The following is a 27392-nucleotide window of genomic DNA, read 5'->3' on the forward strand; positions in this document are numbered from 1 at the left end:
TCTATTGACTGCCCACAGTGTACAAATGTACTCCACTATGGTACATGGGGAGTTCAATACAAGGAAGCTACATATTTTGTTACAAGCTACAGTTCACATTCTAAAGGAGAGTACAAATCAACACAACTGCAAATAAAGTAATCAAAACTAATAATTCAATGTTCCATTGAAGAGATGTATACACATAAGTCCTGACGATGAAAATAAGTACATATGTTCTAGTGATAGCTGACAGATTTGTACAATTTAAAGTGCTGGAAATTAAGCAGGAAAGGCTTACTAAAGGAGTTAGGATTTCAGAGGATTTTAAATGTAAGGAGAACTGGGAGCCACAGGATTTGGGGAAAGAGGAAGTTCCAAACATAGAAGCCAGTGTGAGCACAGTAATGGAGGTGGGCAAACTGAGAAGGAACAAAGAGAGTGAACTGGAGTTACCACCTCCATATCAAACTCCTTACCATCAGCTTCAAGGCCCTCAATCAGCTCAGCCCCTCCTATTTTACTTTGCTGATTCCCTACTATCAATCAATCAATCAATTGTATTTATTGAGCACTTACTGTGTGCAGAGCACTGCACTAAGTGCTTGGGAAGTACAAGTTGGCAACATAAAGAGACAGTCCCTACCCAACAGTGGGCTCACAGTCTACTACAACTCAGTCTCAGTGTTTCACTTCTGTAATGTCAACCTATTCACTGTATTTTGATGATGATGACGATGGTATTTGTTAAGCACTTACTACATGCTAAGCACTGTTCTAAGTACTGGTCTCAACTACCTCACCAAGGTCCTCTATTCTACATCCTCTCTTTGGTCTAGAACTCCTTCTCAGATCACCACTCTCCACCTTCAAAGTTCTACCAAAATCACATCTCCTCCAAGAGGCCTTCTTTGAAAAAGCCCTCATTTCCCTTACTCCCTCTCCCTTCCATGTTACCTATGTACCTGGAACTGAACCCTTTAAGTTTTAAATATTCACCCCACCCTTAGCCCTATAGCACTATTGTATATATCAATAATTTTCACATCTGTATCCTCCTCTAGATTGTAAGCTTCTTGTGGGCAGAGAACATGTCTACCAACTCTATTGTATTATATTCTCCCATGTGTTTAGTGCAGTAATCTGCACACACTAAGCTCTCAAAAAACAGGATTGATTGACTGATTGATTAAAAGATAAAGAGAACTAACATGTATGGTGGGGCTGAGTTAGTGGATAGTCTTGAAGTTAATTGTGAGGAGTTTGTGCTTGATGCAGAGGAACTTTGGAAGTCAGTAGAGATTTTAGAAGAGTGAAGCCTGGCCTAGTGCTGCACTCATAATATTAATTGCATTGATAATAATTTGCATAGTTACTATTAATATTTTCTGCTGTATGACCTCAGACAAGTGAATTAATATCTCTGTGCCTCAGTTTCCTCATCTGTAAAATGGAGATTCAACAATTATTCTTCTTTCTACTTAGACTATGAGCCCTATCTGGGACAAGGGACTGTGTCTGAAGTGAATATCTTGAATCTACCCCAGTGGTTAGTACAGTGCTTAGCACATAGTAAGTGCTTAACAAATACCACAAATATTATCATTATCATCATCATTATTATTATTGGAAAGAGCATGGGCATAGGAGTCAGAGGACCTGAGTTTTAATCCCCACTGGTTATGTGCCTGCTGTGTAACCTTGGGCAAGTCACTTTACTTCTCTGTGCCTCAGTTCCCTCAACTGCAAAATGGAGATTCAATATCTTTTCTCCCTCCTGGACTGTGACCCCCATGGGGGACCTAAATACCTTTTTATCTACCCCAGGGCTTAGTACAATGCTTGACACATAGTAAGCACTTAAACACCACAATTATTATTAATTATTAAGGGTGGAAAGATTAGTGTTGAGCAACATTTCTAGACAATGGTGTGCATCGAAGGATTTAGTAGGGATTGGAGTGGGGAAAGGCTGGAAGTTGGGAGACCAGTGAGGAAGGGGAAACAATAGTCTAGCCATAGGTATGACCAAATGGGGTAATGGGGTGTGAAGAGGAAGGAACCCATGCAGGAGATGTTGTAGAGTTGGAAGAATGGTCAGGATTTTCAGTAGACTCAATGAGAGAGTGGAAGTACAGCAAGGATTGAATACTGACATTGATATTGATGTCTTCTGGGACCAGGATGTTGAGGGTGGTGTTATCACCTGAGACAGAAAATCTAGGAGTGGAAAGTGGTTTAAAGAGAAAGATGAGTAGTACCATTTTAGGCATTTTGAGTAGTATTGCCCGGGGGACAACCAAGTAATAATAATAATGATGGCATTTGTTAAGCACTTACTATGTGCAAAGCACTGTTCTAAGCACTGGGGAGGATACAAGGTGATCAGGTTGTCCCACGGGGGGCTCACACTCTTAATCCCCATTTTAAAGATGAGGTAACTGAGGCATAGAGAAGTTAAGTGACTTGCCCAAAGTCACACAGCAGACACGCGGCGGAGTCAGGATTTGAACCCATGACCTCTGACTCCCACGTCCGTGCTCTTTCCTCTAAGCCACACTGCTTCTCATAGAGATGGCATGATTAAAAAGGAGATGCGGGATTGCTGGTTAGAAGAAAAGCATTACCTAGTAGAAAGAGCACAGGCCTGGGTGTTAGAGGATCTGGGTTCTAATGCCAACTCTGCCAATTGCTTACTGTCTGACTCTGTGACCCAGCTCAGGTCAATCAATCAATTAATGCAATCAGTCGTATTTAGTGTTTACCGCATGGACAGGACTGTACTAAGCACTTGGGAGAGTACAACACAGCAATATAACAAGACACATTCCCTGCCCCCAATGAGTTTACAATCTAGAAGGGCCACTCAATACCCTTAGCCCTCCCCTCTCCATCCCTGACTCTCCCTACAGTGACTTAGCCCGGACTACTAGTCCATAAACATAAAAGAGACTAAATACCTGTTGTCCCTCCAAATTAGACTGTGAGCTCCATGTGAGATAAGGACCGTGTACAATCTAAATAACTTGTATCTTCTCCAGTCTTTAGAACAGTGCTTGACACATAGTAAGCACTTGAATACATCATCATAATTAACAACTCAAGGCTCAAGAGGCAGATGTGATAGTCATCTGCACAGAAGTGATAGATGAAGGCATGAGAGTGTATGTGCTCTGCAAGAGAATGAGCAAAGAGATTTGGGGACACCAAACAGAGCCTTGAAAAATGCCCAGAGCAAGAGGGTGAGAGGCAGAAAAGAAGCCAGCTAGCCAAAAGCAAGGAGCCATTAAGAGAGAGAGGAAGATAATCAGGTCAGTACTATGTCAATAAACCCAAGCCCTGATAGTATTTCAAAGAGAAGTGAGTAGTGTCAGAGGGAGGCTTATTGGATAGAGCACGGGCCTGGAATTCAGAAGGACCTGGGTTCAAATCCTGACTCTGCCACATGTCTGTTGTGTGACCTTGGGCAAGTCACTTCACTTCTCTGGACCTCAGCTACCTCATTTGTAAAATGGGGATTAAATGTATGAGCCCCACGTGGTAAGCACTTAAGTACCATCATTATTAATGGAGCATTGCCCTTTTGATTTGGCTAAGGAAGTTACTGTATCTTAAGAAAGTCTGTGCAGAGTGAGGGATCAAAAGCCTGTTTGAAGTAGGTCAAGAAGAGGTTTCATGAAGAGGAAATGAAGGAAGTGGGTATAGATGACCATTCCAGGAGTTAAGATGGAAATCAGAGCAGGGAGATGGGGTGATAGTTGGAAGGGACCATAGAAATGAGAGAGGACTTGGTACAGGAGAAGCAATGACACCTAATGGATAGAGCACAGGCCTGGAAGTCTGAAGGACCTGGGTTCTAATCCCAGGTCATCCACTTGTCTTCTGTATGACCTTCGGCAAGTCAGTTAACTTCTCTGTGCTTCAGGTACCTCATCTGTAAAATGGGAATCTGAGCCCTATGTGGGAAAGGGACTGTGCTCAACCAGATTATCTTGTATTAATATGGAACCTGTATGCTGAACAGGAGGCTACATAAAAACAGAATATGGAGAAACAGATTTGTTTCCCATTAGTAAGGGTGTAAGACAAGGATGTATCTTATCGCTTATCTGTTCATCATTTATACTGAATACATAATGAGAGAAGCCAGATTGGATGAAGACAAATGGGGAGTAAAGACTGGAGAAAGGGCTATAAACAAGCTTTGTTATGCAGAATGGCTCAATGGAAAGAGCACGGGCTCTGGAATCAGAGGTCATGGGTTCAAACGCTGGCTCCTCCAATTGTCAGCTGTGTGACTTTAGGCAAGTCACTTAACTTCTTTGTGCCTCAGTTACCTCATCTGTAAAATGGGGATGAAGACTATGAGCCCACCGTGGGACAACCTAATCACCTTGTAAACCTCCCCAGTGCTTAGAACAGTGTTTTGCACATATTAAGCACTTAATAATAATGGCATTTGTTAACATATCCTACTAGCAGAAAGTGGAAAAGATTTGAAGGACTTATTATTAAAAGTTAAAGAACAGGGCAAAAACATGGACCTACATTTGAATGTCAAGAAAACAAAGATCATGACAACTGAAGTTTTAACACATTTGTAGTGGATAGAGAGAAGATTGAAATAGTGACAATTTTTTTCTCCTGGGATCGATAATCAATAATAAAGCAACTAGTCAAGAAATATCCTAAAGACTAATGTTAGGAAGACTTGCTGTGAAGAACCTGGAAAAAGTCATGAAATTTGCTGATGTAACTGCCACAAATATACAAATTGTCAATTCTATGGTGCTTCCAGTGACAATGTATGGATCCAAAAGCTAGACAGTGAAAAAACAGGATAGAAAGAACATCAGTTCTTTTGAAATGTGGTATTGGATAAGGCTTTTGCGAATACCATGGACTGCCAGAAAGACAAGCAAATGGATTTTGGAGCAAATTAAGCCAAAGTGGTCTTTGGAAGGCCAAATGACTCGACTTAGATATGCATATTTTGGACACACTCAGGAGGACTAATTCTCTGGAGATGATACTAATACTAGGAAAAGTCCAGGGGAAATGTGGAAGAGGCAGACCAGCAGCTAGATGGATAAAGACCATACTGTTCAACGATAACGGAAGAACTGTTAGAAAGGTTGCAGATTATGGCAGGTGACAGAACGTTCTGGAGAAAGTGTATCCATGGAGTTGCTAGGAATCAGAACCAACTCGACATTACTTAATAATAATAACCTTCGTGCTTACTTAGTACAGAGCTTGGCACATAACAAGTGCTTTACAAATACCATTAAAAATGAAAAGAAGGGACTTGAACATGCTTAAAGGCAGAAGGGAAACTATCAACAGAGAGTGAGAGGTTGAGAATAGCAATGAAGGGAGTGGAGAAGAGTGGGAGAAAGGGACTCTAGTGGGTGATGAGATGGGGTCAGTGGCACATGTAGAAGGGGATTGATTTGGAGAGTAGGCCAGAAACAAGAAGTCACAGTTTCACTATGTGGAATTATTTGGGCATGATCTTTCCCAAGACTTGCCCAACCGAATCTTAGTACTATGATATTTTATCTCCTTTCTTATCTCTGAGCCCAGGGCTCATGCTTTTCCCCATGTCTGAAATCCCTTCCATTAGACCACATTTATCCTTATTCTTAAAGCCTTCCTGTAATCCTACATGAAGCACTCTCTGATTTGTTTCCATCACCCCAGATCATATCATCCCAGTAGACATCCTTAGCACCTACATGTATTTCAATTTATGTACACTTATTCACTTATAATCTCTCCTTATGCCTGCTATTACCAGCTGTAATTTTGTTCTGCATACTTCTCTATTTGTAACTAATTTATTTTCTACTATATCCCTGATTAGATTGTAAATTCCTTGAGGATAGAGATCACGCTATTTTTTTTTTTTAGTTTTATTTCACAACCACTCAGTACAGTGCTTTGCATGCAGCTGACACAATTAAATGACAGATTGATGGATCTGGGATAGATTCCAGATCTCTTAGCATCTGTTCCAGGTTGATGGTTCTAGTTCTGGCTCATTTTCACCTTTGTAATCCATAAATTCAATGGTCTTGTAACAATCAGGGGACTTGGTACATTCCCAAATGAGAAGCATTGTGGCCTAATGGGAAAGAGCCCAGGCCTGGGAGCCAGAGAACCTAGACTCTAATCCTGGCTCTGCCATATGTCTGCTGTGTGATCTTGAGCAAGTCACATAACTTCTCTGTGCCTCAGTTACCTCATCTGTAAAATGGGGACTCAATGCTTGATCTTCCTCTTACTTAGACTGTGAGCCCCATGGGCAACAGGAATTGTGTCCAGTCTGATTAACCTGGATCTACCCCAGTTTTTAGAGCAGTGCTTGTCACGTAGTTAAGTGCCTAACACCACTATAATTATTTTTATTTTCATTATTATCATCATCAGCAAATGGCTTTCTGCAGGGATATTTTCACTGGACTTTTGTTTAGTATATGTCCTCCTACAGGTGAATTAAGTACATAGAAGCAATTATTCATTGTTATAAACTCAAGTTGTAGAATTAAACAAATAAGTTTGAAAGTCAGAGTTTTTGGCAAATTTTATCAAATGATTTTGCATGATTTCTCTGTCAACTAAATGAAGTTGTTTCTTTAATAATATGATGTAAATTGGACTTACAAGGTGTCAATGCTTTTTTTTATGATTTCAAGATAATATAAAGGTCTAATTACTAATATTCATTACAACGACTTCCAAAGGAATCATGGAAGGTAATTCCTTCCCAGTGAAGGATAATATTTTTAAAGATGTTTCAATAACAATCATGTAGTTGCAGTTTCTTAGATGGCCTTCAGCATGCTTTTTCATTAGCTTACCAATATGTAGATATTTTTATGAATCTATCAAGAACAATTGCATTTATTAGGCACTTACTGTGTGCAGAGCACTGTGTAAAACAGTAATTGTTCAGTTTTTCCCACCTGCTAAATGGTCAGAAAGTATTTGAATGCAGTTTTGTGCTTGCTGATTGGCTAAGATTCACTGTAGTGCACTTTGCCAAGAGAGCAACAGCAGGTGGGAACTATAGTCTTTAAAAGCCCTGTTTAATACAATCTCATCCATACCAGAATCAAGACGGCCAAAGGTAAACTGTGCCCTCAGGGATTCATCTTCAGAAATGATAGACAATTACATATATGGCAGTTGATACATTGGAACTTCACGGCCCTCATCAAAGCAGGGTACCAGGGAAGTAATAATGACCTTCACCACCCTAGTAACAGTGAAAACTTGAGTTATAATGATCAGACTAACCTGCAGCTGTGTTTGAAGATGCTTCCAGAACAGCAGTAAGAATTGGAAACAAAAAATAAATGGTCTTGTGTAGTAACCTGCTTGCTATCCACACAAATGAATGTAAGATAAACCTCAACTTTTCACTACCTAAGGACTGAGCTCTATCTGCCTTCAAGAATCTATTTCCTTCAGGTAAATTAGGGTTTATTTAGCCATCTTGTTAGTGGCAACTATATTCCTTAACTTACCTCTCCATTTTCCAGGGGATGGATCTTGGAATAAAAGGAGGTGCAGATAACCTCATCATCTTTGGCATAGGATGGTGGTCCAGTACGGGGATGAATATTGTAGCGGGTCAGGCACTCTGTGTCAGTGACAGCATGGTACTGCCACGGCTTGAATTCGATCCCATCAAGTGAGCGTTCCAGAATCCAATTTCCAGGCCGTGGAGAGTTGGCCGCCTTCACGATGACATATGCAATCTGGAACACCTGAAGAATGGCCGCAAGAAATGAAGTTATTGATTCATAGATATTATATAGTTATAGACAGTTTCTTCCTTTTAGTGTCCAAATAAAATGCTAACTAAAACAACTTTGTAATTCGCCTATTCTCTTCTGAAATTCTGTGGTAGATATATATATATATATATATATATATATATATATATATATATATATATATATATATATATAGCTTTCCAACTTCAAATCTAACACCATTCATCCATAGCAAAAGTTTCACCTGGCAGCAATGGAAACCTGGAGGATTAGAAACATGTTAACCTATTAATCTTGTTTCAACAGTGTGTGATAATTTGCTCACATTGACAAATTTCCTCAATAAATCAGATCCCAAAATATGTTTGGGCCTGAATTACCTAAATACATTTTTTCAGCCACATTTGAATGAGTGGATAGATTTACCTTAAAAAACAAAGGACAGTTATAGTGAAGACAAAAGTGTTTGATGGCCTCAGTGATCTTGAAATTTAAGGCAAAGAATATTATTAAGCTCAATTTTTCTAGCTCAACTAGTAGTGTGGACCAAGGCACTGATTCAATTTTTTAAAAGTTTTTAAAAAGTATATTCATTTTGAACTATCTACACACAGTCTCTCTCACTCAAAATGAAATGGAGTCATAATATTTTTTCACCAGAGGAGCAGTAGGCTGACTTCCATTATCACTGTGCATGGACAAATCAAAGGTACCGGCTAGGAAGAGGTAGAGAGAGTTGTGAAGATCTGATTTTTCAGTGCTTAAAGTTAATTATCAGGGATTTTCCCTATACTTGTGGTTCCACGGAAATATCCATGGGAATCAGAAGGTCATGGGTTCTCATCCAGGCTCCACCACTTGTCTGCTGTGTGGCCTGGGACAAGTCACTTCACTTATCCGTACCTGAGTTCCCTTGTCTATAAAATGGAGATTGAGATTGTGAGCCCCATGTGGGACAGGGACTGTCCAACCAGATTTGTTTGTATCCACCCCAGTGTTTAGTACCGTGCCTGGCACATAGGAAAATACCATTATTAATGATAATCCAAACAATAAGGAAAGCCACACAATGATATCATTAAAATAATAGAATTATATATTATTATGTTATAGTACTTATTAATATTGCTATTATTTCCCTCACCTTTTTACTCCTGGCCTGGAATATGTAGTACAGTGCTAAGTGCTTAGTACAGTGCTCGCCACACAGTAAGCACTCAATACATACAATTAAATGAATGTTGTCATTCAAGGACATTGGAATGCAAGATTGTCAGTTTTTTCCTAACAGTGATGATGATGATGATGCTTCCTGGTACAATGAATAGTTCAGAGAAATCTGTGTCCATTTAATGCCTATAGAATAATCATTATGATCAGCACATAGGCTCTCTCATCTAAGAACATAAGAGCATACACAGTGCCTTAGTGGGTCAGGACAATGATCTACCTTATCTCTGCTGGTGGATTCAGGGCATTTGAAGGATCTCTATGATGACTGCCCTCCTGAACATCCATCCTAATGGCTAAGGATGTGTCATCTAGTTCCCCCAACTTCCCTTTAGTAGCCAATGATAGATTTCTCATCCATAATCAATTAACCACTAGTATTTACTGAGCACCTACTATGAGGCAGAACACAATATTAAGATTCATTCACTCATTCAATTGTATTTATTAAGCACTTAACTGTGTGCAAAGCACAGTCTCTCAGAGTACAACAGAGATGCAGAAGAGAAGTGGCATGGGGGCTCAAGCTAAATACTCTTTAAATTTTTTTCATCTTAAATCCCATCCATCAATAACATATCAAGGTCTCTGCCATGATCGCCCATAGATTAGAAGGTAGAATATTAGAACATTTCAATTCTCACTGTGGTCTGTTTTCTTTGTCACTCCAATCTATTTTCACAGCTTCTATTCCCCCAAAGAACTATTCCTTGGATTTATGTTCCAGGCAGTATTGTTACATTTATAACCTTAAACAATGGTTTTTCCTTTGAGGCGGCACATAGATTAGACATTAAACAACAGGTCATGGCAGTCCAGTTCAATTTATTGCTCTTTCATTTAACATTGCATGGCCTCAGTTTCCCAATCTACCATCCATCTCATTCCCACCTTAGGGAACGTGGTAATGAGCATTAGCTGCAAAGTCCTGTGAGCTCTTATTAAAAGGTTCTTAGGGGGTTTTTTGGTTGTTTTTTTTTAAAGGAAAAAATGTCAATTGTCTTCTTTCCTAAAACAGCACAGACCCATTACAATGGCAGGAAACTGGGCAGAGAAGTAGAAATTAGGGGAAACAATGGAGAAATAAATTGAGGCAGAGGTTAGAAATACTTGTAAATTAAATCTTCGGAGAGCACATGAAGGAAGTCAATGTCTCTTTTAGCTATAGTGCCACTTAATAGCCCAATACCTTCTCTGTTGGATCTGGAATAATAAATGAAGGCCCACAGGAAAAAATTTGACTGCTAAAAACCCTGCTGACTTTCCATAATTCAATAGAAAAACCTACATTCAAGAACATAAAAGATAGCCACTGCCAAAAAGAATTTCAGAAGTATTCATTTCAAGGCAATTGGCTTTTCTTTAATTATTTTCGATGTGATCCTTACACAGGCTGTTTCAGGTGAATTGGCTTATTTGGGGTGTAGTACTTTGTGTGCCTTTTTTCACAGAGCAGAATAGCATGGATGACTGCACCAATTTCCAGGTGTATTGTTTTAATACTCATTTCAACCATCATCAACCACATAATTATGAGGGATTATTTGATTATCTTGACACCAATCTTTTGACAGATACTTTCATCTTGGCATTAGAAAGTGTGTCAATAAAGAACGGTAGCTCAAACTAAATCCCAATCCAACTTAAGGTAGATGAAGGTACAGTTTTCAGAAAGCTTTGCCACCAAGAAGGGAAGGTTTATGTCCTCTGAGAAATCCTGGAGAAAGCCCCCTAAAGATCTTTTCTGTGGTGTATTAATACTGGTCTTCATGTATTTATCATCATCACTGATCTTCATTGAGCAGAAGGGACCAAGAAAATTACACAACAACAACTAATACTTTCAGCTGGTTTTCATTCCTTAATTTGAAAATTCCCAGTACAATTTGTGAAAGAATATTCATTCAATCATTCAATCGTATTTATTGAGCACTTACTGTGTGTAAAGCACTGTACTAAGTGCTTGGGAGAGGACAATATAAGAACAGACACTGCCTGCCTCCAAACGAGCTCACACTCTAGAATACAAGATGTTACATCATTTCATTGTTAGTTTATATTGCCATTCATCTGCTGAACTATAAGATGCTGACTTTCCCACTGGATATCTTACAAGATGGCCCCCTCTCTATTATAGGATTATGGATCCCCGTTCAATTTAGCTATTAAATTTTCTAGGATGACTATATGTCATGACTGAACAAAGACAGTCCTGAATCTTACAGCTACAAGCTTTTTTTTTTTAAGTACACAAACACCTCAGAACTAGGACTCTTCTGGCTAACCACAAGAAACAGCTTGCCTAGTGGATACAGCCTGGGCATGGGAGTCAAAGGACCTGGGTGCTGATCCTAGCCCTGTCATAGCCTGCTGTGTGACCATGGGCAAGTCACTTCACTTTTCTGTGACTCAGTTTCCTCATCTTTAAAATGGAGATTAAATAGCTTTTCTCCTTTCTTCTTGAACTATGAGCCCCATGTGGGACAGGGAGTGTGACCTGAAGCAGCATGGCTTAGTGGATAGAGCACAGACCTGTAAGTCAGAAAGACCTGAGTTCTAATCCCAGCACCTCTACTTGTCTGCTGTGTCCATCTGACCCGACCTGTACTCTATCCACTAGGCCATGATGCTTCCTTATCTGGAGACTATGTGAGGATAGTTTGCTGCAAACGTGAATTACCATTCAGGAGAGAGGGTTGGAATGAGTGATTCTTATATACACAGGAGTCATCAATATATGGGTGACAACTGAAGCTGTGGGATAGAATATAAGTCTAAAATACTAGGAGACCTAGAATAGAGTCTTGAAGATCTACCACCAATATATGATGAGGAGAAGAAGCCATTAAATAAATTGATAAATAGTGGCCAGAAAATTTGGAGAAGAACCAAGAGATGACCATGCTGGTGGAATCAAGATTAGTTGGCATTTTCAGGAGTAGGGCACATTATAAGAGGCAGATGAGAGATGAAGAAGAATTAGAGCTAAGTAGAGATGATTAGATGCTTCAGTCAATCTCACTGGAATGAAGGTAGAGAAAACCAGATTGTCATGTCTCAAGAAAAGACTTGGAAAAGGCCAAAGGAATGACCTGATCAAAGAGGCAGGGATTAATCTGGGAATATCCAAATCCGTATTCTTTATTCAAAGGAACAGAATTAGCTAAGAAAATATCATATAAAATGCTAGAAGACTTTCATAGTATATTTTAAAAATTATTTCGATATCCAAAGATTCGTTATGTTACTCATATACTGTCTGGGGCAAGTAAAGCACAGACTAGCAGTTTCATGCTCCCAAGTGGTACCCTTAACATCCATTCTCTCTTTCACATGTCATGCTCATGTGCAACAATCAGTAATTTCAGAAGACTGACCTGTCTCCTGTGACTGTCACTGGCCCAGTGTGGCTTTCTCCATCAGTTCCTGGCACAAACAATGAGGCTGGGATTCCCCACAGTAAATAGGCAGTTCTCATACAGGAACCCATGGAAAGCTCAGTACTGGCATCAATCAGAGGCAATCGGAAATCTGACAACACTAACTTCACCATCAGAAACCTAGTGACCCCGGAGAAAGACCCTCGGATTGCCTTTGTTTATGAGCTTCTATGATTTCAAGGTAAGAATTCTTGCTCTCTGAAATTTATGACATTACAGATCTAAATTTATCATCCTAGTTCACAGCAGCAGGGGAATAACAGACATTCATGCCGGTGAGAAGAAAGTTACAATATTAGAGTGTTAGAAGAAGAAAATTTCTGCTCACAATTTTGGACTATGATACAGTAACAAGGAGTCATCACCAGCTAGCTGATAGCTAAATCCATACTTCATATTTCTGAAGACTTAGTTAAACCTGAAATAGCTCTTAATCCAGTACCATATCATATCACTCTACATTTCTCTTTATTTTAGCAACTCTTTATTTCTGAAATCAATCAAAATTCTGTTTCCAATGTATTTTCCTTTTGAGACTGCTTCATAACTTTGCATTGGCACCAGAATAATTAAACAGAGCAAGTTCTGATTTCCCTCATCTTTAGAAAGACTTTGGTCCTTAGGAATAGCATGAAGAAAAAGCTCAACAATTTTCTCTTTAAGAAAGTTTACTTTTTAGAGTATACACATTTTACCATTTTTTCTTGAAAGATATAGAACTCACTACTTTGCTACTATTCTTTATGCTTTGCTTTCCAAAATTTAATTTATGGCCCTGAACTGACTCCCAAATCTAAGGTACCAATGCTGGCCTCTCACCTCCTCTGCAATCTTTCATTTCCTTTTGGTTCCATATGGATGTTGCACTGGTACCTCAAGCTTAACCTGTCCATAAATGAACTCTTCATCTTCTATCCCAAATTCCCTCCTCCAACTCAGGGGACACCACCACTATCCTCCCTCTTTTTCAAGCACCACACTATAGGCATTATCCTTTATTCCTCCCAAACTTTCAACCCTCATATTCAGTCTGCTAAAACCTGTTGATTTTTCCTCCATGATCTCTTCCTCTTCAGCCAAGTAGTCAGTAGTCACCACACTGATCTAGACTCTTTGCCATATTCCTGCTTAACTACCACATCAGCTTCAATCTCTCACCTACCTAGTCAATTCCTCCCTCAGCATTATGAATCATAGGTCTAAACCTTGTAATCATAATAATTATGATATTTATTAAACGCTGACTATGTGCCAGGCTAAATGCTGGGGTGGATACAAACAAATCAGGTTGGATACAGTCCCTGTCCCACATGGGGCTCACAGTCTTAATTCCCATTTTACAGATGAAGTAACTGTGGCACAGAGAAATTAGGTAACTTGCCCAAGGCCACACAGCGGACAAGTGGCAGAGCCAGAATTAGAACCCATGACCTTCTGACTCCCAGTCCCATGCTCTATCCACTACACCATGCTGCTTCTGTACGTTTCCCCTCTTCTCAAAATGTTCAGTGGTTACACACTCCTATCCTCATTGAGCAGGAAATCCTGACTACTAGTTTTTCAAGCACTCAGTTTGCGCTCTCTCTTCCATATATCTTTTCTCTTCTTCACTGCACTCCAACCTATCCTCTTTGTTCCACTGAAACTAATTTATTTATTCATTGTGCCTTATTCTCATCTTTACAATCTATGACCTCATGCCCCTCCCCCATACTGAAATTCCATACCCTTTCAAATCCACAAAACCATTCCTTTTACCTTCAAAGCTCTTCTAAAATCACATCTCCTCGAAAAAGATCAATTTTTCTTTCTTCCCACAAAGTTCTCTCTCTCAAACTACCATTTCAGCACCTCTGCTTCAACTATAAACTTGTGTACACACAAACACTCTTAGCACTTCTGAACGTATCACCTTACATTATTATACTATTTTAGCACAAACTCATGTACTTATCTTCTTCTTCCTAAACTTTAATTATTTCAGTGCCTGTCTCCCCTGCTAGATAAAATCCTTGAGGGCATTGACCATAACTACTAACTCTATTGTACTCTCCCCCAGGGGCTTAATATAGTGCTCTGCACACAGTAGGCACTCAATAAATACTATGGATTGATTTGTGAAGTTTCTAATATTGATTATGAGCACAGATCTTCCACAGTCTAGAATTACTCTTTGGAATGGATTCAATTCCTTCTTTTTGTGTCATGATCTTCCTGAAGCCTCTGCCTGAGGCAAGCTAGCCTGCTCCTGGCTGAAGCTAAATGCCGGACTAACCTGTCTGCTCCTGCTCAAAATTGTTAATGAGATGGAAAATTTAGGGATTATGACATGTGATGTGACCTTAACCATTAGGATAGCAGATGTAAAGGTAATCACCAGATTCTCTTCAAATGACAGAAACAGAATGGCAGGCCGGACTAGCCATTTTTGAATTTACCACAGTCTTATTATTCACAGTCTTATTCTCTTTCATTACTTCCTATTAGTTCCTTTATACCTACTGGAGACGTTTGACCAAGTTGTAACAGACTTTGCTAATCTTGATCAATCCTACTAGTGATATGGAAATAAAAAAAACTTATAGTGGATAGAGCACGGGAGTCAGAAGGTCATGGGTTCTAATCCTGGCTCCACCACTCATCTGCAGTCTGACCTCGAACAAATAACTTTGCATATCTGTGCCTCAGTTCCCTCATCTGTAAAATGGGGATTGAGACTGTGAGTCCCACGTGGGACAGGGACCGTGTCCAATCCATTTTGCTTGCATCCACCTCAGCGCTTGGTACAGTGCCTTGCACACTGTAAGCGCTTCACAAGTACCATAATTATTGTAATTATTACCACATGGTGGAAAGATCATTTCATTCATGAGAACTTAAGACTCAAAGTCACACACACCTTGAGGCTATGCTACTGTGTGACTCTGTGTTCTTCCCTTCCTGCTTATATTTCTAGCTCACCATCCAGCCATTGGTTAACCTCTCAATGTGTGGTTCTATTGTAAACCACAGCTTTCAATTTCCATTAAGGATATGCAAATAAGGAAGCATGTTGCATTTAATAGAGGCTATTCAAAATAAATTCTAGGAACAACTGAGGTTTTTTTTTATTTGAAACCCTTGAACATGTAAGATGACCTGATGAATCTTCTATGAAGATTTTTTAGTAATGAAAATATTTATTAGCCACCTACTAAATGTGGAGCACTGTACTGAATGCTGAGAACAATAATAATGATGGCATTTGTTAAGTGCTTACTGTGTGCAAAGTACTGTTCTAAGCGCTGGGGGGGATACAAGATGATCAGGTTGTCCCACGTGGGGCTCACAGTCTTAATCCCCATTTTACACATGAGGAAACTGAGGTTTAGAGAAGTTAAGTGACTTGCCCAAGGTCACACAGCAGACCTGTGGTGGAGCCAGTCAATCATATTTATTGAGCGCTTACTGTGTGCAGAGCACTGTACTAAGAACTTGGGAAGTACAAGTTGGCAACATATAGAGACGGTCCCTACCCAACAGTGGGCTCACAGTCTAGAAGCCAGGATTAGAACCCATGACCTCTGACTCCCAAGCCCGGGCTCTTTCCACTGAGCCATGACGGTACACAGGTGGAAATCAGACTTGGTCCCTGGCCCTCAAGAAGTTCACAATCAAAGAAGTCAAGAGAAGAAAATTACTTTTTTAGGAATCAACTAGTTAATCTTTCCATGCTTCTTCTAACCAAAAGTTTATCTGGCTCCATTCATTCATTCAATCATATTTATTGAGCGCTTACTGTGTGCAGAGCACTGTACTAAGCGCTTGGGAAGTACAAGTTGGCAACATATAGAGATGGTCCCTACCCTCTGTCTCATAAATAGATAATAATAATAATGGTATTTGTTAAGCGCTTACTATGTGCCAAGAACTGTTCTAAGTGCTGGGGGAGATACAAGTAATCAGGTTGTCCCAGGTGGGGTTCACAGTCTTAATCCCTAGTTTACAGATTAGGCAACTGAGACAGAGAGAAGTGAAGTGACTTGACCAAAGTCACACAGCTGACAAGTGGCGGGACTGGAATTAGAACCCACAACCTCTGACTCTCAAGCCCATGCTCTTTCCACAGAGCCACGCTGCTACTCTGCATTATGCATTGCCATGATAAGGAATGAAACGAGCACTTCAATTCGAAGTGCTTAGTACGGTGCTCTGCATTCATTTATTCATTCAGTCATATTTATTGAACGTTTACTGGGTGCAGAGTACTGTACTAAGCACTTGGAAAGTACAATTCAGCAACAGAGACCATCCCTGCCTACAACGGACCTACAGTCTAGAAGGGGGGAGACAGACATCAATACAAGTAAACAGGCATCAATATAAACAGAATTTGAGATATATGTACCTCATTAATATAAATAATAACTTGTAGGTCAGCCTTAAACCCTGTCAGGTTCTCGGCTTCTGAGCGCAAGTCCGGGGCAAACACTTTTCAGAACAATAGCCATGCAACTGAAAGCCAACAAAACACTTTTTTTTTTTTTAGTCCCCCAAGCAGGACCCGTATTCCACACCCCCCGTCCAATTTTTCCCCTGGGATTTTCTTTGGAAAAGCAGCCATCAACCGTGAAAAACCACGACGAGACAATTGAGCCAGTCCCCCGGACTGTACTGAACGCTCCGCTCCACGTGGCCTCTTTTTGTTTTCCCAAGGTAGGGGTCAAAGGGTGGATCTTTCATGGATCCAAGAGACGGAAATTCATGGACCGTGGCTTCAGCAGTGGTTTGCAGAAAGGATTTAAAAATATTTTTTTTTGGTTCAGCCAACCTGGCAGAAAACCCGAGGCCGACCCTAACCTTGGGTTCGTCCAAACCATCACCTCCCTCTCCTCTCCTCTCCTCCCAAGGTCTCTACACCCAATTATTTGTAAACAGTCCTCAGCCAACCCCAGCCCATTCACACCATGATTTGTCTCCTCCTCCCCCTCCTCTGGAGCCGCAGCACGCTGGGCCCCCTAAATGGCCAGGAAAGAGGGTGCATAGGCCTGGAGGGCTGCACAGAGGTGAAGGGCTGCACGGGGAGGGAGGGCTGCACGGAGATGAATGCATAAAACGGAGGGCTGCACGGAGAAGGACGGCTGCACAAAGACTAGTACAGTGAGTTCCACCCAACTCTATTATAGTGAACAGGCAAGCAAGCAGGGAACAAGTCATTCAGAAACCCAAAATAAACCTCAATTACAAACACTGAGGTACAGCAGTGGATTACTGACAAACTTTGGACCATCCTGGCACGAGACAATTAGAAGCGTGGATAGTCTCCTTGAGCAGAGGTTTTGAGAACCAAGTGTTGAAATGACTGTGATATGTATCAGAACAGCAGAGAACAATGTCGGAAGGCCCACAGTGTTGAAGGGACGGCTTGGCTAGGTGCAGCTGTCTCTTTAAATCCATGCCCCTAAGTATGAGAAAGATTGCACTGGTAGAAGGATATTTTCCCAAAAAAAGGACAGCTCTACTAAGACATCCTATGTATTGTGGCTTCTATATGCCTCTAATATGTTTCTCTGCTAAAAGAAAATTCACATTTGCTGATTCCTGTTATATTAAAAAGACTCTCCTTTGGACAAATGAAGGCTAGAACAAAGGGGGAATATTATGGGCAGCAGAGTTCCTGCTTCCTTGCATTAGTGATCTCAGCCTCTGGATTCTAGTGCTTCTTAGAGCTGAAAGACTGCTCATTTCTTTTTTCCAAATGATGGATACTTGAAGTAATTATTCAACAATGGTGGTTTCCATCTGAAGAGGGTCAGAGAGTATTATGAGCATTTGAAGAAGATGTTCCTAGGTTTTTACCAGAGAACATTTCGAAATGAAAATTTCCAAAAAAGGCTGTTTTCAAAAGAATAAAAAAGCAGTAAGCAGTGCAAGTCCTATTAGGAGTTGAGAACTTAAAGGCTTAATTCTGATGGGGAGAAAATGGAGAGTGTCAAACAGCATTTCTTTACAAATCTTTCTGAAGCTCACCAACTAGAACAACTGACCAGTTCCCATTTACATGTAGAGTGAGACACTGGACAAAGATGTTGCCTGTGAGAAAAAGTGAAGGGCTGGATTTAAGATCAATAAAATGAATTAAACTCAGGAGTTAAATATCTGACTGTGACTACTATTTCCCTCATGAGAGTGTGTCAAATATTCAAGAGAAAGTATTCTAGGCCAGGATTGGGGTCATTTGGATCAGTCAAGGCTTGTTAAATGAATGGATATCCAATCACCAGTTCGGTGTTCTGGTCCAGCCTGTTTGAGAAAACAATCCAACCCTGTCGTCAGTGGGAGGAAGTGATTTATTTTTTATTCAAGACCTTAACTCCATATGTGAGGATCACTTGATGGTGCTGTCTGGGGCAAAGTTGCATTCGCAGATTATTTTTCAAAAGAACTGGTATCAATTCAGGGAAGCTGCAATATCTGGGAATGTGATATTCAGTTGAAAAGAGTATTTTTGGAAATACAGGCCACAGTCCTGACTCTACTCCCTCCCAAGCCCATCCTACTGACTGCTCAACTGCACGTCAGGTTTTCCACTCACCTGTCACCCACTCCACTGCCATTTTGGGTAATTTTTAGGCAATCTCCAAAGCAAGGCATAAGGAAAAGTCACATAGCACTCCTGCACTCCCAGGGAAACTTTATCAGTTGAACATAACCTGAAGACATTTCTCAGTCCTCTTTTCCCACTTTCAAAGCATTACTAAAATCATATCTCCTCCAAGAGGACTTCCCCGCCTAAGCCCTCATTTCCCCTACTCATTCACCCTTGCACTTGGTGTCATGGATAAAGCATGGGCCTAGGAGTCAGGAGGTCATGGGTTCTAATCCCAGCTCTGACACCTGTCTGCTGTATGACCTTAGGCAAGCCACTTCACTTCTCTGTGCCTCAGTTACCTCATCTGTAAAATGGGGAATAAGACTGTGAAACCCATGTGAGACAGGGACTGTGTCCAACCTGATTTGCTTGTATCCACCCCAGTGCTTAGTACAGTGCCTGGTACTTAGTAAGCACTAAATATCATAATTATTATTACTATTATTATCTGTATCCAGTAAGCACTGTCCTTGGATCTGAACCCTGTATTCATTCCACCTTCAGCCCAAAAGCACTAATGCACATATCCATAATGTATTTTAACATCCTCCTCCCCCTCTAGACTGTAAGCTCCTTAAGGGCAGGGAACAGGTCTACAAGGTCTATTATACTGCACTCCCCAAGTGCTAATTAGTATAGTGCTCTGCACCCAGTAAACACTCAGTAGATACTATTGATTGATCTGTCAGTGCAGTGTACTAATAGAGTCTGAATTCTTTCAACCTGGCATCATGCCATCAACCCCTTGCACCATTTGGTGGAATACTCATAGAACATAAACACAACTAGAAGGTCATAAGCAACGGAATTACTGAGTACTATACATTCAGCACTGCAGTCCGCCTCCCACAGTTGCACAACTACAGTACACTGGGTTGTAACAATGCTAAAATACAACCACCAATATTGTTGGAATGACATACCTCTATACCTCTGGCATATCCCTACTTGGACTATGATTCAGAGGAGGTGTTAAGGAGTTAACCTACTATAAGGTCTTTCTCCAAAAATAGAAGTCTGTTGCTCAATGCAAATTGAGCAAATTCTTCACTAAATTTGAAAATCCAGCAGCACAGATGGCAGAAAGACCTTCTGATTCTGCAGCCCCTTGCAAAGACTCATGATCATATAACAACACTTCATTTCATGTGATGCTCCTTCTGCAACAAATATGGATCCCTTACTATTGGGCCTCTGCCCCACTTTTCTCTGTACAACAGTAGCTCTCGACATTCATTGCTCCTCCCACAATAATCTGTCTGTACCTTCTCAACTCACTTATCTCGGATCCCTTGTTCATTCTGCTTCAGGGCCTAGAACTCTCTTCTCCCCATAAAATCCATCAGATCTCAGGAATCCCCACCTTCAAATCCCTCCCTAAAAACCACCTTTCTCCAGGAAGTTTCCCAGATAACACCCAGCACCGGTGGCATATCAACTTAAGCACCCCTAGCACTTAGTTACTTATATCCAGCCGTAAGCATAAGTGAATATTCAAATATTCATTTTATTATTTATTCTAATTTATTGTATTTCCCCCCCACCTGATTGTTACATACTCTATATAATCCTTGTTCTTATTACCACTCCCACTCTCTCCTGGGAGTGAGGGGTCCTGGGTTCTAATCACACTACCCCATTTTTCCTGCTGTGTGACCTTGGGCAAGTCACTTAACTTCACTGTGCCTCAGCTTCCTCAGTTGTAAAATGAAGATTAAATACCTGCACTCTCTCACCCTTAGATTGTGAACTGTATGGAACTGTCTGACCTGACAATCTTGAATCTAGCAGCATGTTTGGCATATAGAAGGCACTTAACAGTGTGTTCTACTAACTAGGTGTTTAATAAATAGTTACTTCTACTGCTATTACTATAACGATAATTAACAAAATAGCGATGTTTATCAGAATGCCGCATTGCAGGTAAAGGGCCTTTACATTTCTTTTCCAGAGCTTCCTCAATGGATCCTAACTTTTAGCATTGTATATCTAAGTAGCGTGGCTTGGTGGGAATAACATGAAGCTGGGAGTCAGAGGACCTGGGTTCTAATCCTGGCTCTGCCATTTACCTGCCACTTGACCTTAACTAAGTCACAACTTTCCTGTGCATCAGTTTCCTCATCTGTAAAATGGGGATTAAAAACCTGTTCTCCTTCTTACTTGGACTGTGAGTCCCACGTGGGACAGGAACTGTGTCTGTCTTGATTATCTTGCAACTTGTTGTTTTATGCTGTTGAGTCATCTCCGACCCATAGCGACACTGTGGGCACATCTTTCCCAGAACCCCCCACCTCCACCTGCAATCATCCTGGTAGTGTATCCATAGAGTTTTCTTGGTAAAAATACAGAAGTGGTTTACCATTACCTTCTTCTGCAAAGTAAACTTGAGTCTCTGCCCTCGAAGCGCTTCCATGCTGCTGTTGCCCGGCACAGGTGAGTTTTAACTTGTAGCAGATTGCCTTCCTCTAGCTACCACTGCCCAAGCTAGGAACGGAATGGCTCAGTTTACGCGAAGGGATTTGGGGTTGATCTAGAAAGAGCTGTTTGGTTGTTCAGGTGACAAAATGATGGAAAGGGATACTAAAGTTTCCCTTAGTCGAGACAGGTAGAGTACTGGAAACTCTCCAGATGTGACCTTTAGAGTGGAATCTTGCATCTTACCCTGTCATTGTTAGTAGTGGAAGTAGTAGAGCATAGAACTGGGATTCTACTCTCAGCTCCACCACTTGCCTGCTGTGTGATCCTGAGCAAGTCACCTCACTTCTCTGTGCCTCAGTTACCTCTTCTATAAAATGGGGATTGAGACTGTGAGCCTTATGAGGGAAAGGGACTGTGTCCAACCTGATTAGCTTGTAGTAACCCAGCACTTAGTATAGTGCCTGACACATAGTACAGGCTTAACAAGTACCACAGTTATCGTTATTAATAATAAAAATTATAAGTACTATATTTGTTTAGTGCATACTATGTGTCAGCATTGTTCTAAGTTCTGGGGTAGAGAGAAGTTATTCAGGTCAAACATAGTCCTTATCCCAAATGGGGCTTACTGTCTAAGTAGAAGGAAGACCCTAGACCCTAAATGCAGGACTTGGCACAGAGTAAACATATTAATAATGCAATTGTTATTGTCACTATCATTATTATCTTCATCATCTATGGGAAAACATACCTTGGATGCAACCATTCATTAAACAATAATATTTTCAAGGAACAGTGTTCAGTTCTTTCATTACTGAACTCTGTTCTTAAGACCTAGCTGTCTTAATCCTCTCCCTAGTATCTGTCCCTGCATTGTAGCTTGCTTAAATGGAGCACTTCTCCCTATTTTCCAGAGGCCTGTGCAAAACCTGCTGGTCTCACCTCCACAACATTGCCAAGATCCGCCCTTTCCTTTCCATCCAAACTGCTAACCTACTTGTTCAATCTCTCATCCTGTCCCGACTGGATTACTGCATCAGCCTCCTCTCCGATCTCCCATCCTCCTGTCTCTCCCCACTTCAATCCATACTTCACGCCGCTGCCTGGATCATCTTTGTGCAGAAACGCTCTGGGCATGTTACTCCCCTCCTCAAAAATCTCCAGTGGCTACCAATCAACCTACGCATCAGGCAAAAACTCCTCACCCTCGGCTTCAAGGCTCTCCATCACCTCGCCCCCTCCTACCTCACCTCCCTTCTCTCCTTCTATAACCCAGCCCACACTCTCTGCTCCTCCGCCGCTAATCTCCTCACTGTGCCTTCTTGTCGCCTGTCCCGCCATCTACCCCCGGCCCACGTCCTCTTCCTGTCCTGGAATGCCCTCCCTCCGCACATCCGCCAAACTAGCTCTCTTCGTCCCTTCAAAGCCCTACTGAGAGCTCATCTCCTCCAGGAGGACTTCCCAGACTGAGCCCCCTCCTTCCTCTCCCCCTCCTCCCCCTTGCCATCCCCCCCACCTTACCTCCTTCCCCTCCCCACAGCACCTGTATATATGTATATGTTTGTACATATTTATTACTCTATTTATTCATTTTATTTGTACATATTTATTCTATTTATTTTATTTTGTTAATATGTTTTGTTTTGCTGTCTGTCTGCCCCTTCTAGACTGTGAGCCCGCTGTTGGGTAGTGACCGTTTCTATATGCTGCCAACTTGTACTTCTCAAGCGCTTAATATGGTGCTCTGCACACATAAGCGCTCAATAAATACGATTGAATGAATACAATTGAATGAATGAATGAACATTACTTACAACTTCCTTGGAGGAACAGCATATGATGGTTGCCCACTTTGACATCCCTCCCAGTACCCCTCACGTTTCCTCTAGGCACTCAGTATGGGCCACTCATTACTGAATATATTCAACTCCCTCTTGAAGCTTCTGATACTATCAGCCTGCATGACTTCCTGTGGGAATTTATCCCCTTTGTTTACCTCTCAGTGTGTGATACATTTCCTTCTGTTTGAGTCCTCCACCTTCAAGCTTCAATAGGTGCCCCTTTGTCCTGGTGTTGTTGGATTTAGTGAATAATAATGCTTGTGCTGTCCACATCCTTCATAATTCTGTCAACTTCAATCATGTCCGCTCTCAGCATTCATCTTTCCAGACTGACGGGCCCTAACCTTTTCAGTCTATCTTCATAGAGATGCGTCAATCCTTCTGATTATCTTGGTTGCCCTTCTCTGGACCTTCTCTAGCTCTGAAATGTCCTGTCTAAGGTGTGATCACCATCATGGCATGCAGTATTCTGTGTGAGGGTGGACCATGGTTTTATATCAGATCATCATCAGGCTTAGTGAATCAATCTCTCATTCAAGCATAAGAATGCTTTCCCTAAGAGTAAATGACTGGCTTCGTGCTTCTCTTAAACATCCTTCAACTCACCCTACTTCCAGCACAATTATTTTTAAACCCTGGGATTTTGAATCTCTGCATGTACTGTAGCTCTTTTACTCAGAAAGCCTTGGATTTGGGGGTTGCTTTTTTTTCCAAGTAGACAATTCAACTAAAGGTTTGTCTCATATAAGACTGCAAGCTAGTTGCGGACAGGGACCATATCTACCAACTATGTTATTTTGAACTCCCCCAAGCTTAGTACAGTGCTTGGCACACAGGAAGCAATTTTCCATAATGTGAAAGAAGTTTGTGACACCAGTGAAAGAAATTCATTTTGGATGCTTTGCTGCACTGTTCCCATATATTGGGGGGAGAAAAGATGCTAATATAAGATAGGAAGAAAATGTTATTTTTGATCTCACTTGACACCCATCTGTTAATTTGGTTTGCAAAAGGGCTCCAATACGTGACTACTTCTTAACTGTAATGGCTCTGTAGTGAAAGTGTTTACAGTTTTAGGGTTGCTTTCATTCATGGCATTTATAGTTTTACAAAATTTCTTGCAAGACTATGTGCAGATTATTTTTCCCTAAAACCTTAGTTTGATGGGGGTTTTGAGGTTCAACCTGAGGTAAATTGGAGCTAGTTACAAGAAGGCTCTTTGTAAATCCTAGCCCTCAGGATAAGGTGGAACTCCTGAACACAGAATCATACCATCTTAGGGAATGGATATAAATGTTTCCATGGAAGGGTTGTGTATCCATTCCCCACCTTCAGGCAGAATGCCATTAACATCTAGGTTGCATTAACAAGAAAACAATAGAAAAGACAGGGAAATAATTCAACGTTTCTATTCTGCACAGATTAGCCCTTTATTTTTGACTGTATTCAATTTTCATCACCCTACCTGTATGTGGGACAAAGCAGCAGACAAGAAGAAATGGGCTCAGTTTACCCGAAGGGATCTGGGGTTAATCTAGGAAAAGCTGTGCTACTCCAGCCACCTGTGCTTCTGACCCCATTCCCTCTCATTTTATGAAATCTCTCTCTCCGTCCCTTCTCTGCTCCTGAACTTCCATCTTCAACTGCTCACTCTCCACTGGTTCCTTCCCCTCTGCCTTCAAACATGCCCACTTATCTCCCATCCTAAAAAAACCCCTCTCTTGACCCCACCTCAGCTTCTAGTTATCGCCCTATCTCCCTCCTACCATTCCTTTCCAAACTCCTTGAACGAGTCGTCTACACACGCTGCCTCGAATTCCTCAATGACAACTCTCTCCTAGACCCCCTCCAATCTGGCTTCCGTCCCCTACATTCCATGGAAACTGCCCTCTCAAAGGTCACCAATGACCTCCTGCTTGCCAAATCCAATGGCTCCTGCTCTATCCTAATCCTCCTCAACCTCTCAGCTGCCTTTGACACTGTGGACCACCCTCTTCTCCTCAACACACTAACCAACCTTGGCCTCACAGACTCTGTCCTCTCCTGGTTCTCCTCTTATCTCTCTGGCCGTTCATTCTCAGTCTCTTTTGTGGGCTCCTCCTCCCCCTCCCATCCCTGTACTGTAGGGGTTCCTCAAGGGTCAGTTCTTGGTCCCCTTCTATTCTCAATCTACACTCACTCCCTTGGTGAACTCATTTGCTCCCACGGCTTCAGCTATCATCTCTAGCGCTGATGACACCCAAATCTACATCTCTGCCCCTGCTCTCTCTCCCTCCCTCCAGACTAGTATCTTCTCCTGCCTTCAGGACATCTCTATCTGGATGTCTGCTCACCATCTAAAACTCAACATGTCCAAGACTGAACTCCTTATCTTCCCTCCCAAACCCTGCCCTCTCCCTGACTTTCCCATCACTGTTGACAGCACTACCATCCGTCCCATCTCACAAGCCCACAATCTTGGTGTCATCCTCAACTCCGCTCTCTCATTCACCCCTCACATCCAATCTGTCACCAAATCCTGCCGGTCTCACCTCCGCAACATTGCCAAGACCCGCCCTTTCCTCTCCATCCAAACCGCTACTCTACTCGTTCAAGCTCTCATCCTATCCCTACTGGATTACTGCATCAGCCTCCTCCCTGATCTCCCACCCTCCTGTCTCTCCCCACTTCAATCCATACTTCACGCCGCTGCCCGGATCATCTTTGTGCAGAAACGCTCTGGGCATGTTACTCCCCTCCTCAAAAATCTCCAGTGGCTACCAATCAACCTACGCATCAGGCAGAAACTCCTCACCCTTGGCTTCAAGGCTGTCCATCACCTCGTCCCCTCCTACCTCACCTCCCTTCTGTCCTTCTACAGCCCAGCCCACACCCTCTGCTCCTCTGTCACTAATCTCCTCACTGTGCCTTGTTGTCGCCTGTCCCTCCATCGACCCCCGGCCCATGTCCTCCCCCTGTCCTGGAATGCCCTCCCTCTGCACATCCGCCAAGCTAGCTCTCTTCCTTCCTTCAAAGCCCTACTGAGAGCTCACCTCCTCCAGGAGGCCTTCCCAGACTGAGCCCCCTCCTTCCTCTCCCCCTCCTCCCCCTCACCCCCCCACCTTACCTCCTCCTTCCCCTCCCCACAGCACCTGTATATATGTATATATGTCTGTACATATTTATTACTCTATTTATTCATTTTATTTGTACATATTTATTCTATTTATTTTATTTTGTTAATATGTTTTGTTGTCTGTCTCCCCCTTCTAGGCTGTGAGCCCGCTGTTGGGTAGGGACTGTCTCTATATGTAGCCAACTTGTACTTCCCAAGTGCTTAGTACAGTGCTCTGCACACAGTAAGTGCTCAATAAATAGGATTGAATGAATGAATGAATCCCTCTCCAAGTTATCAATGTGTGGAGCACATATTAGGACATGGGGCTCCATTTTTTTTTCCTGTGGTGTTTGTTAAGAGCTTACTGCATACCAGGCACTGTACCTTACTACAGTGAGGTAATGACAAGACAATGAGATTGAACGGAGTTGTTGTCCCATATAAGGCTCACAGTCTTAATCCCCATTTTACAGATGAGGGTAACTGAGGCACAGAGGAACTAAGGGATTTGGCCAGTGTCACATAGCAGTCACATGGAAGAGTTGGGATTATTATTCAGGCTCCTTGGCTCCCAGGCCCATCCTCTTTCCACTATGTTCCATTGCTCCATTAAGATTCATCACCTAGTAGAGTGTACTAGACACAGATTATACTTATAAAACCTGATGGAGTGACCAGCATTCTGTAGAATTTAAGGATAAAATAGGAAGAATACTCATGGATTTTCCAAGTTCTTTTTCTCCTGAAACACTTTATTTTTTTACTTCAATATATTCCTGACCCATGACTCAATTGTTTTTTTTTTTTCTGCAGCTAGTTCTTCTCTATCTCGTATTAATAGAGTCTATTTCCTTCTCTTGCCAAATGCCACCCCACCTTTATCCCTACTGAACATCACTTCTATCAATGCCCTTTCCCCAGATAGTTAATACAATAAACAGTTGCCATGAATCACTATAAGCAAGTCCTACA

At 41.6% G+C, this 27392-nt stretch overlaps 1 protein-coding gene across 1 annotated transcript in view; it reads right to left on the bottom strand.

Moving 5' to 3' along the window:
* LAMA2 (laminin subunit alpha 2) overlaps window positions 1-27392 on the bottom strand; it is a 633073-nt gene that overhangs the window by 438891 nt on the left and 166790 nt on the right. The window contains exon 4 of the mRNA XM_038760171.1: window positions 7512-7754. Coding sequence (XP_038616099.1) covers window positions 7512-7754 — 243 coding nt within the window. The remainder of the gene's footprint in view (window positions 1-7511; window positions 7755-27392) is intronic.

This window comes from Tachyglossus aculeatus, chromosome 2 (assembly GCF_015852505.1).
Source record: "Tachyglossus aculeatus isolate mTacAcu1 chromosome 2, mTacAcu1.pri, whole genome shotgun sequence".
Classification (NCBI taxonomy): Eukaryota; Metazoa; Chordata; class Mammalia; order Monotremata; family Tachyglossidae; genus Tachyglossus; species Tachyglossus aculeatus.